Below are 12,676 nucleotides of genomic sequence, written 5' to 3'. Positions count from 1 at the left end.
AATTTCTGTTTAAACAATGCATCAAAAGATTTACCCAGCACTCTGAGTAAGACTGACTAGTTTTTCAGCCCTGCAATTTTTCTTCTATGATTTCTAAGGGAAAAAAATAAATGGGCTTAAAATGTAACAAAGAGGAAAAGCATTATGAGCTTTTTAGACACAGTGAAAGAGACCACTCTAAAGTGTCCCAGGGTCTTTTGCAGGGATAGATAACTACAATGTTACCTCATTACCAACAATTCAACAGTGCCTACTATCTGTTCCCACATTGCACACTCTTCCTGTGATAACAAACTGGTGTAATTAGTGCTGAAGGTGTTAATCCTGGATGTGTTACCTCCTAGATCCATTCCAAACACACATCATTATTGTTCTGATCGAGCAATCACTGGCTCAGAGTGAAATGATGGTAATACAAGATTTCTCAGCGTGGTTTAGTGAGATTTACTCGTGTGTCTTATTCACATCCTGTGGGAGCAACAGTGGAATAGCCAATTCCCGTCTTGTCTTGCACAGATTTGGGCATTATGTCTCAGAGCTATAGGGATTTCAGCTCGGGGGATTTAGGGATTAACTGGAACTTATCACACATCCTGGGTCACCCAAAAGCCATCAGCAGGGGAGACAAGGTTTAACAAAATATCAGTAATGCTAGCAGCTTGTTATTACAATGATAATCTTAGTCAATTGGTCAGTCGGTCAGTTCCTTAATCACTGACCCTATTCCTGTCTACAACTCCTGAAATGATTAATAGTAACCAGAGAGCGAGTCTACTGATTCTGGTGATCTCCTGACTTTAATCTCCAAGCACCGCTTCAGTGAGACTGTAGTATAGTATATAATGTCTATAACAAGTTAAATTCTATTTCTTCTGTGTCTTCGACATTTTTTAATTTTCCTTTATTGGCTGTCATAAACGGCATATATATGGTACCACACATACCAGCAAATAGTTGCTATCTATAGCTATATTTTTGGGGCTCTGACAAATACGATGACTGAGCAACATAAGGCTAAGGCTAACTCCTTAGCAGCCATTTCAGCCTTTCAAAATAAGAGCAAGGATGCTATCCCTCTCAGTTTCCAGTTTTCCCGATTGTGTCAAAAATCTGGTGTAAAATCCCAAAACAAACATGAAGAGAAACCTGCTCTGACGACCACTTGTGACAAGGAAGCAGCCGAAAATAACTTTCTATGTAGCGTTAATCTTATGACACATGCATTTTTTTTACCCTGTTATCCAGCTAATGGGGCAATTGGAGCCTTTCCTAGCTTCTATAAGATGAAAGGCAAGCTACACATTAGGCCTAACATCACAGGTCTAACATGCAATTCTTTCAGATTATTAAAAAAAATAACATTTCAGACATTTCACAGTGCATATTTGGGTGGCCATTAATATACCTAAGCAGCCCACTCTATGTGTGGAAAGGACTGAATGATTGTATTCATTCAGAATATGCAATTATGTAATCAGTGATTCAACGTGTGCTAAATTTTTACCAAAAACAAAACAAAAACAAAACACTCAGCAAAACCTTTTGTGTTCTTGAAGGAAGGAAATTCAAGTATGGGCACTCCAATAAGACAAAGATCAAGAGGTCCCAAATTCTGTGGAGAAAGCAGAGCCAATTCTGCTTCACATGTCTCTAAAAAAAAAAGTGTTCTTCATATACTATTCTCTCAAAACACCTTCAATTCCTTCCATGAAAAGCTTCAGGATATAACGGCTATTGGCTGAAGAGCATGACTGGATCCAATAACCAACATCTCAAGGTAAACAGGCTGACATGGAGGTGTGGTGACCTTTCTGTTGTGAAATTATTGATGTAGGGCAACCTGATGGTTCAGCCTGCTGTGCAGCTGCGTGAGTCTCAAACCTGAATCATGTTGTTGCATCAGTCCACTTCCATGCTTCTCTCATCTGAGTGAAACCTAATATTTCTTCAGAGGGATGGTTGGTCAAAGGAAAAGAAACAAACAAGGAACCGCTGCTCTCAAGAAATCATATGTTCACTAGCTCTTTTGTACACTTCCCATTTGTGCTACACTTCCAGCCAGCCACGCATTCATTATGGACGCGAGCAGAGACGACTGCATGTTTAAACTTCTCAGAAATCTGTCATTCTTCTGCATTCTAGCATAAATAACAGCTCGCTGTTCACAGTGGTGACAGGAGCGACTCCATGTTCCCATCCTATTTTGCACCTATTCAGTATTCCTTTCTTCCTCTCTTTGCTCCACTATAAAGATTTTTTCCTTCAGTGCAGGGGAAAGTGTCCCACTAAAATATGTAAGCATCACAGGCGGTCTGACACATCCAATCACTGCGGTAAATGTAGGTGACTGACTGCTTTCTCACCTGTCTCAGTGTCTTTTTTTTTGGTTCTCTAAAGGATAATGCAGACTGGAGAGAAATGCACCCACTCTTATCCATCACACACATGACTGACTGCTGTTTGTCAGAGCTCTTTAGGTGGTGGTCTGTAGCTCTGATGCTGTCTAACACCCAGATTTCTCACAGTTTCACAATACATCGCTAACATATTCTCTTTTTTTTTCCACCCTGTTCTTTCTTAATAAAATCAGGAATTATTCCATGTATACATATTCGATTCCGAGTCGCTTGTGACTGCTGTTTTTTGTGTACCGCTGTGTTAAGTTGCCTTCGCATGACATCAGCATATCTATTATGTATCTGTAGCATCCACAGGCAGAGCAGGAGGAAGCTAAATCACACTGATGGCTATAATGACCAATGATGCTTAACAGAGGGAGACAACTCTAACTGTGCGTGGCCTTCCCTCGCGGCCAAAAGATCAATGCCAGCCTGTCCTCAAAATGTCAAGTGACAGCTTATGGAGGGGCTTGAGAGACAGACCAGGATGAGGTTATTTCCTAAATGGATTTTACAGAAACCTGTTGTTTTTTTCCCCACACAGACGATAGTCAGCATTCCACCACAGACTGGAGAATGGGCTAGAGCTACTTCCCAGGAAACTGTGCTGAAAGGTGACCGATGCTCCTCGGAGACCAAGGAGACTGTGCATACATTATTGTGTGTTTCAGGGCACTCGGGGTAGGTTTTATTCTCCCCGCTGTCTGTTTGTTTAGACAAAACAGACATTTTAATCTTTCTAATTAATTCTGTCTGAAGCTGCAGTCAGTCTGACCAGCTGATATCCTCAAATCTAATCCAGGTCATTTGGTTCTGTCTCTAATTATTTATTGAGTTTCCTCCACCCGGAAAAAAGGGGAAAAAAAAGACCCTTAGAAAACCAGTTGATATGCAGACGAGAGACAAAGAAAGTCAGGCAGAGAGAGAAAGCAATAGACAGAACGATTCATCAAAGATTTACAAACACGGCCTGCTTGATTCTCGCCCTTATGGGACTTTTATTTTATTTTTGCTATAAAAGTTCAGAAGACAACTGAGCCCTGAAGGGCCGTAGCACTTCACACAAGAAAACACAAATGGTTATTCAAACATACTCAATATTCCAGTCATAAATATAAACAAGCTTTCTGAAGGCTAACAAGCAGAAGGCTGAGTCAACTACTGATAACCTGAGTTTTACTTTGTAGGCTTGTTAAACACTGTGCAACCAAAATTTAATTACAGCTACTTTCACAAAGAAGCTGATCTCCCAGCTTAAACATGAAATATGTTACTATTCTAATCACTTCCTGAGCTGTCAGTCAAAGTTTTAATCAGAGGGGATGGGAGTATGACAAAGCAAATGATTATACAGTACGATGAAAGACTGCATTCATAGCACAAAACCTTTAAACAGATTAATTTTAATCTGCGGAACTTAAATGTAAAGTTTTTGACACTTTTTCGCTACTTTTTGGTGAATATTACTATTTTATTTGTAGCACATGTCTTCAAATATGCATTATTACTGGCTTCAAAGCCTTGGACATGCTCGCTCAGACACTTTCAAAACCACTACAGAGAATGTCCTCATTATCTAATGCATCACTTATTTCACTAAATGACAACACAACAGTTTCTGAACTCTGTCCAGGTTGCTGATTGCAGCTGAGTGTTGGCACAGGAAGGCCGAATGTCAGTCAGTGGTGATCTGATCCATATAGGACTGCCAGATTTGGCAACAGAGGTACTAGCCGCAGAGTTGTTTTTTTTTCCGGGGGGTACAGAAAAGGATTGAGTCAGTTTCAGTCAGCAGCAACACTAAGGCTAGCACTGGAGAAGTGTGAAATCACTGCACTGGCATAAGTTTGACCGATTCTGGCAGGGCTCATCACAAATCTGGCTTAAGTCAAGTATCCAGTTATGATGGATTTAGGCCACTGTTAAGCCAAACCATTTTGACTAAATGGATATTTATGACATGATTTTTGTGTCCGGCCAATGTGACAATCTTTTACTTACAGTGCACGCCTACGTAATTTGTTATTTCCACATAAGAACAACAAAACAGGACAACATTTCTTTACAAAAAAAAGAAAACAAAATAATCATTTAACGTGGGGAGGCACTGGTTAAAAGAGATTCATGTGACTGTTAGGAAGTGGGAAGCAAACATCAGTATCCCATGTCAAAGGTCAATATTTTGTCAACCCAACCAGTCCTTTCTAAATCCTTCCTTTCTGGACTTTGTAGCTGTATAACACCTTCACACTATTTCCTTTTTTTTGCTACCAATCTGAGAATAGACATAACTTTTACAGCTACTGGATGGAGAACATGACTACAGCACATCTGGTCTTCTTTTTACCACCATAAATAACAAAATTAATTAAAAATTCAGAAGTCAAAAATTGTGTTGTGCACGTTTATATCATAATTTTTAATAGGATAGACCAAGTCTATCCTAGTCTATCCCAATTTTGGGAGAACATGAAAAGAGTCTGCTACAAAAAACCCCCTCTCTGCCTCCATTCGAACAAACTGTAGTATGACTAAAAGCGCTGTAGCAAGAGCCCCCACCAAGGTGGGGGGAGACTGTGACAAACGTTTCACATAGAGGCTGAAGTCAATATCCAACATTACTGTATCTGACTGCTGCCACAAAAGAGCCTGCCCTAGTTCAACGCTCACGCAACCCATTACAACTGTTTTACTCTCTGCATTTCTGTTTTAACTAACCCAGTGTGTGGCAGCTTTAATGATCCGACAGCTGGCTGATGTGGACAGCAAACAACTCATGAGCTGAATCTTTCTACTTCTCTTTCATGAAAGCTTATTATTGACTTGTTGGCACTGTACATCTGTATTAGCTGCTCCAGCTGTGATGGTAGCATGTCGTATTGTTTCAGTAGTGCACTTTTAACCTTATATGGCCTGTATTTTCTTATTTATCACTTCAGCATGCTTGATCACCTCAAAAATATCTATATTTGAATAGCTCCTTACGTTTAACAGTGGGTGGCATTTAATTTTGTTCCTTTTCCTTTTCTCTTATTACATCCACACATCCACACGCACAAATTTGTACTGTGTCACGTGCTCAATCCCATACACAGACTACCCCATAATCAGTGGCTGATTCATTCAGGAGACATCCTGTTTGGGTTTATGTTTACAGGCTAAAGATGAAGCTGCATCCTCCTGGATGTCAAACTATCTGTTCATCCGCAGCAGTCTGACTTCCTTTTATTGTTTTTCCATCTGAGTACGAAAACTGATGTTAAAAAAACCAATTTCCTTTCTGCCCAGCCTATGTGTAAAATGCGCAGCTTGAGACTAGGAAACGGCTTTTTTTGTAAAGAGAGAAATAAATAAAATGTGCAAACACTGAAAATCACGTTACCAGACTGTGGCTGAGCATCTGCAGCTGTACATGACAATGAGCCCGCTGAGTGATAGCACTGATATTCACAATAAAGATATCCACTCACCCCTCTCTATGTTGTAAACCATGCTGTCAGCATGTTTTGCTGCCGTGGACAGGCACCAGACTCGGAGAGCGAGGATCAGCAAGCCAAAGTTCTTCCGCCGCCTCCAGGTTCGCATCATGCCCGGGTTCGGTAGGGTGAAATGAGGAAAAGCGCTCCGGTCAGACTGCGTTATTAACGTAGCTACCACCAGATGCTTCAACACTGGTGACAGGATGGAGATACGGGTCAAAGCAGTTCACAGTGAGTGTGAGGGAAAAAGAAAAGGGAGGAAAACAGACTTCACCACCCAGACTCCCAACAAGATGCGGCAGGCTATCACTCCAAGAAAGAAGCTCTCAGAAACTTTTCCATGCAACACCAAACATATGGTGGACAACGGTGAGGGGGGAAACGAGAGATAAGCGGCAAGTGTTAGCTAAATGTTTCTGGGAAAGGGTGTTGCTGATGTGAGGAGGGTGTTAGAAAGCGACAGCACAGACAGAATGAGAGGAGACTGTTGGAGAGTATAGTGAAGCGGACTTGCCATCCCCTCTAGACCCAGAGCAGCTACAGTTTGCCATGTGCTCTTCACACGCCTCTGGGTCCTAAAGTCTATCTGCGTTTAAGACCGCTGTCGTTCTTTGTTTCCCTTTACCTATAACGGAGTCAAACCTAATCCACTGACCAGTGGTTCTTGAACTTTTTCACAATAGAAACCGAAACGAGTTCACCCCAAAAACCAATCATTAACAATTTTAATGAGTTTGCTGCCAGCCCACTGAAATTATCTGATATTTTCGCCCATAAAAATCATATTCATTCAACTAAGTCTATTCTGGACATTCAAGGACATTTTTTTCTTAAGCAGCAATAGCCACTTGTGAAACCTGGAGATTAAAAATATAAAAAATAATTATATTAGCATAATCTTTTATAAAAATCGGCGATATATAGCACTGTATAATAACTGCGTATTTTGACAGGTGAAAACAGCTTTCAGGCACATGATTGTACACACACTTCTGTAGTATTTCATGCAGCTGTTTTTCTTAGATTTATAGTGTACATATTATTTATTAATGCAGTTTGCACTATTCTCTCACACAATGTTAGTTTTACTGGTGGACTGGGATTGGTCTGTATAAGCAAATGTATTTACTAATAGCAGTATCATATACGTTTTTGCGCTTTCTGTTCAGAGAACATTCGAGTGGATAATGTAAATCAATGAATGCATAGATTTTCCCCCTGAACTCTGCAGGGGGGGATGCTGGTTAGTTATAGTTTTTCTTTCTTTTTTTTGCCCTTTATGTGTCTGTGATAGTTAATTAGCTTGTTGTCAACAAAGAGTAGGTGAATTTAAAGGGAAAAAAACATATTGACATATGGCCAGCCTTACAATGACAAAACATGTTATTCAGGAAAAAATATAACTAGAGCAGCAAACGAATAAGGAGAAAAAAAATATATGAAAGTTTATAATAAATAAAAAAATGTGAATTTACATAAAATTGTGAAATTAATGAATTGAGTTACAAGTCTAAAGAAATCAGACAGCCTTGTCTTGAACAGTCTGCTTCTGAGAAGGAATGTGCGTAGGCTGTAAAGAAAAGATTTTGCAGAGAATATAATGTAACCTACTGTGCATATCTTCCTCTTATTAATCTTCAAGCTCTCTTTTGCTGGCTTCTCACAACTTAACAGGAAACATAAAAACCAGATCAGTGTGTTTGAATTTCTGTATATTTCTCAGAGCATGTTACCAGGATACACAAATGTGGCTTTTCTCCAACCGCTTCTGCATGGAAGTAATCTGCACATTTAAACATTTCTTTATATGTCAGCGACAAATAATTGCAGACAGATTTAAACCAGTTAATTCCATGAACACAACAAATATTGATCTTGCTTATTTAGTCTTAGTCCTCCTACTCATCCTTGAAACACAGACAAATGTCTTCTTTCATCTAGCGGGTCCAGGGTGAATTAGGATGACTGGCTTTTTTCTGACTTTCTCAAGCATGTGATGATAGAGCGGCTGAGATACACACAAGTGAGATACAGAACTCAGCTCTGAAAAGGGCAGAGCCCAAGGGAGGTTAGCGAGTTTTACCACAGCATCGCTTGGGATGTAATTTGTTGGAAATGATCGTGAGAAATTCTGTGATGAGTTGTGTAGAAGAAAATCTTTGAATGCAGACTCATGTGGTTTCTGAGCTGACATTTTTAAAACACTAAGCCTTTTAAACCTGTTGTGCCCTGATTTGCTCCTATAAGTTTTCTGTCTTTTTTTTGCGTGGCAAACTTTGAAGTAAGATTTGAAATAATGTGGCATTAAACCATAGACCTAGCTATCTGCACAACTTATAATTGTAATGACTGATGGAATAAATGTAAGACCTTGACCGAACTAGCATGATTCAATTTCTCAGAACAATCTATATTAAAAAATATGAGTCACCTATCATCTCCTCTTCCTGTTTCACTCCGTCTCTGTGCCCAGGCACACAAACCGCCATAAATCAGGCCCCATCTGTGTTCTGCACAGGCTACCTGGTGTGTTTTAGCCTAATCTTTTTTAGTGAGTGTGCTGCAGGCAAAAAAGTCACAGATGTATCTCTGCGCAGGCGTCATTTCACTTCACATTTCCACTGAGGTTACAAACTGAAAAAGAAAAAGAAAAACTGAGAGCAAGGGAGAAAGAGGAAGAATTTCATCGCTTTGCCTGAGCTGACTGGAGTTATGTCTGCGTTAGGTCTAGTTTTGCCTTTTTAAATGACTACCTATTGTTCAGCCTGAGATTCTTTGATGGCTTTAACGCCTTAATACACCTAAATATAAAAACACATGATGTCATTGAGGCTAGATTTTCAAATAGTATGCCTGCTAGGGATATGCCTAATGACTAAACGCTTGTAATGAGTGGCTTTACATGCACATACACATTTAGCACTGTAAGCTCACTTCTTTCTAAGCCTGCCATATCAGTCTTACCCCTCAGGGCTGTTGAGTCAGTCAAAGCCATTGGGAAGCCAGCTGAAGGGCCTCAGAGCACATAGTACACATTCTGCGGAGATAACGCTGTGACATACAGACACATGATGCCTCAGAGAGAGACGGGCTGACTGACAAGCACTCGTCTCCTCTTATACGACTGCCTGTCAGTATGTGTTCATCAACTGGAACCAGTCTACATGGCAGGAGGACATTTCTCCCATGCGCATTACTTTTGCAAAATGGCTTTGCTGACCTGACAACACAGGCAGGAGTAAAGTCAGTAGTTATTGATGCTGTTTACTGCACCTAAGGGCCTTAATTAATCACTTTAATCCTAGTGGAGAATGAAATACAGCAGTAAGCAAATTTAACCTTTATTAAACATTTAACGTAACATTTTGCATTTACTCCAAAGCAACTGACTCACCAAAGAATTTACTCTTTGAATATACTGTGTTTTTCCTGCAGCACATGTCCTTCCCGTCTTCTCTCCTCATCCCAGCAGGCACTGTTTAAATGCCACAGAGTTGTCAGTCACCTTTACAAGGTATATGTGGTCTGTGGTCCCAGGCTGTGCTCAGGAGTCTCCTCTCTTATTACAATGTCATCTTTGGTTTGGAGCTGTGTGACAAAGGCCCCTTTCACGGGTGCTGCAAGTCTCCTGAGTTCGATTAGCTTGAAATTCCACTGTTCCGGATGGGAGGTTCCACAGGCCTCCAGGCACATGTGAAGTCAATGACGAAACGTAGCCTCCCTCTCCTGCTTTATGAACACCTACTGTACAGTAACAATGACAGCCAAGGTTTTCTGGTTAAAGCACCAAGGCTTGACTTCCTGTAAAATAACTTTAACGCAGAATGTCCGAGGGATACATTCAGTTTATTTTGCAGCCCTTGAGCGACATTTGTGGAAAAAGATATATCCAATGAAGAAAACCATCAGGAACGAAACTGCTCAATTTAGATGATTATGTCTGTGTTGTTTGACTGCTGCATGTTTATTTGACCAGCAAAAAAGACCTGACAACTGACAAACTCATCACATTTGTCGGTAATGAGCAATTGTCGGTGGTAGGTGGGGTGTGTGGGCTTTGTTATTGTTTGCACACAATTGATCTCACACAGATTTCACTTCATGCAATTTCCACCTGCAGACTACTTTTACAAAATTGCCTATTTAATAATAATCTGGCATCTCTGTTTAGTGTCAGATTGAATCATATCAGTAACAGATAATAGCCAAAATACATTATCCTCAACTAATAAAAGCCTGGTGACAATATCTGCAATATCGTTTTTTTCTGGTTACAGGATGCAAAATACAACATCAAATGACATACATGTAGCATGACTTAAGTAAGAAATTAAAGGAGTTATACAGTAATTATTATTGCAAAGTGTTAAGCTTGAAGATGCAGTAAGTGGTCAGTGAAGTATCCCCATTCGCCGGTGTCCGATTTATCTTTGCAGGACCTGATCCAGAATTTTCTGCAAGACAAGAAAAACAACAATGCTACGCTAGCTCCTGAAGATCAAAAACATATCTGTCTACTCTTAGACCTCCCTTCTCTTTTAAGAACAGCTCAGCATCACTCAGGTAAGACGCAGGCTGCCAAATTGGCTTTCACTTCCATCAGCTTCACTGCTGAGAAGGCTAAGCTCAGGTAGGGGGAATAATTATAGCTTGCTTCCTGACCATACACCCCTGCTATGCAATCATGCTTCTCTTACAGTACTACACAACAGCTGAAATGAAATTTCAGCCAGCATTCACAACCAGCCACCCTCTACACTGTGCTATCAGACCCTGCTGTGAGTCTTAGCTGGGCTCCCCCCTGTGTGTGTGTGTGTGTGTGTGTGTGTGTGTGTGTGTGTGGGTTGGAGAATTTCTGATGAAATGAAACCTCTAAAGCACACAGTGTTTGTTAGGGTGAACACACTCCTTTTCTCTCAGTCTCTGTGGTTGGGCCCAGCTAATGGCTTCATTTGAGAGGTGGGAAGGTCACACTGGCATCATAACTGCTCCATTTCACCAGGAAATAAAATATTCTCTTACAGAGCGATTTGACATCACACTTTCTTCTACAGTTGCTCGCTGTGTCAGTAAACCACACGACTGTGATTTACTGTAGATTCACAGTTTTCTTAAAAATGAAAGGGAGGCCTAAGGCAAAACGGTTCCCAGCATGCCTACACAGTGGCAAAGAAGAAATAAGCCTTTCAATTTTAGCTCATATTGAATAAGATCATGGAAAAACACGTGCACACACCATTTCGCTCTCTCTCTCTGTCTCTGTCTGTCTTTTGTGCGCACACACACACACACACACACACACACACACACACACACACACACACACACACACACACACACACACACACACACACACACACACACACACACACCGAGACTGTCATAATTGTGTAATTATCTGTAAGAGATTGGAGACATCTCTTCACATTTTTCACATCTCACCTGACTGACAGTGAATTCATTGTTCTGGTTATGTTAGAGACTGAAGGCTCGATCATAAGGGAAGCCAAATGGATCTGTCTGACACCACATGTCCTAAATATATCATTCATTCGCCACAGGCCCCTAACAGCTGAAGGATGTGGATGCTTCCACATCCTTCAGCTGTGCTGCATCATGTCAGCATTGCCTAATGGATATAAGCTTTTGTAGTGCTAGATTTTTCTGTAGCAGTGAAAGCCAAAACGACATGGTTGTGTAAAGGATGAAACAGGCTTAGCTGTAATGCAGTAATGATTTTGTTCTGGCATGACTGATAAGAAGGTTCTTTAATGCTTTCTGATTTTTGAACACACCGCAAATAACAGATTTCAAGCAAATATGAGGATTTGTGTTTAGATAGACCTTAATGTTGAATTCATACACTGGCGATACTCCACAGTGAGAAACGACAGAAACATCAGCAGTTGAGCAGTGACCTCTGGTGGACAAGGATCAAACCACGCTTCATTTTTAGATGCGGACACTATATTCATTAATCAAGATACAATTGCAGATGGTTAAAGACATCTGAACATATATATTATATTTTGTTTAAGTTGGTTTTTCTGTGAAATGGTTTTCTTTTAGCTTTTCTGAGAAATATGCTAAAACATGTTAGCATGCTGAAGAATGACTGGCCTCTTGTTTTTTTTGGCTGTGTGTGCTTATGTTTCCATTAATTAATCCAGTCAAATACAACTGAAAATACTGAAACATTACTTGAGTATACAGTACTGTGCAAAAGTCTTGAGCCACCCCTCATGTATTTATATTTTGCTTTAAAGGAGCCAGACTTGTACATTTTTTTTTTTTGAGTGGTCTTGAGCAACAGTTCTCCACGCTCTCAGAAAGACTTTAAAAGCTTTTCTGCGGACGGTGACTGCCTTTTTTTTTTTTTTTTACTCATTTTCAGTCCAGCAGCTTAACACTTACCTAAGAATCATTCAAAACGGCACTTAAGTCAAAGGATGAACCAGGGTTGTGTATACATTTTTGCAAAGAACCAATTTTAAATAATATCTTTAGGCACTTTATTACTTGACACCTGCCATTAAAGTCATACTTTGTTTCTTTCATTGAAAAATGCCAAAGATAACACAATTTGACAAGCATAAACATGTATTTTTGGACCAACAAGGTAAATCCTAATGAGCTATTGTCTGAAAATGTGTTATATCTCAGCATGATGTGCAGTGTGTCCTTAAAAACTGAGAAAACTGGACAACTGGAGGACAAAAGAGAAAGTGGCAGTTCTGAAAAACTACAGTAGTATCTGAAAATCATGACCTAAAGAAATTTGGTGAAAAACATTTACAG

The 12,676-nt window shown here is 40.1% G+C and overlaps 2 protein-coding genes across 5 annotated transcripts in view; both read right to left on the bottom strand.

Moving 5' to 3' along the window:
* Window positions 1-6,393, bottom strand: part of adam12b (ADAM metallopeptidase domain 12b) — a 91,541-nt gene extending 85,148 nt beyond the window's left edge. For all 4 annotated transcript variants that reach the window (XM_080869120.1, XM_080869121.1, XM_080869122.1 and 1 more), the window contains exon 1: window positions 5,870-6,393. In XM_080869120.1, coding sequence (XP_080725246.1) covers window positions 5,870-5,987 — 118 coding nt within the window. In that variant the 5' untranslated portion in view covers window positions 5,988-6,393. The remainder of the gene's footprint in view (window positions 1-5,869) is intronic.
* A 1,098-nt stretch (window positions 6,394-7,491) lies between these two features.
* The window catches only part of LOC308388550 (uncharacterized protein), a 20,936-nt gene continuing 15,751 nt past the window's right edge, over window positions 7,492-12,676 (bottom strand). The window contains exons 8-9 of the mRNA XM_080869319.1: window positions 9,273-10,332; window positions 7,492-7,544 (exon numbers count right to left, since the gene is read on the bottom strand). Coding sequence (XP_080725445.1) covers window positions 10,303-10,332 — 30 coding nt within the window. The 3' untranslated portion in view covers window positions 7,492-7,544; window positions 9,273-10,302. The remainder of the gene's footprint in view (window positions 7,545-9,272; window positions 10,333-12,676) is intronic.

The sequence above is a fragment of the Rhamphochromis sp. 'chilingali' genome, assembly GCF_963969265.1.
Source record: "Rhamphochromis sp. 'chilingali' genome assembly, chromosome: 20".
Taxonomy (NCBI): domain Eukaryota; kingdom Metazoa; phylum Chordata; class Actinopteri; order Cichliformes; family Cichlidae; genus Rhamphochromis; species Rhamphochromis sp. 'chilingali'.
This window is presented reverse-complemented; position numbering and strand designations above follow the sequence as displayed.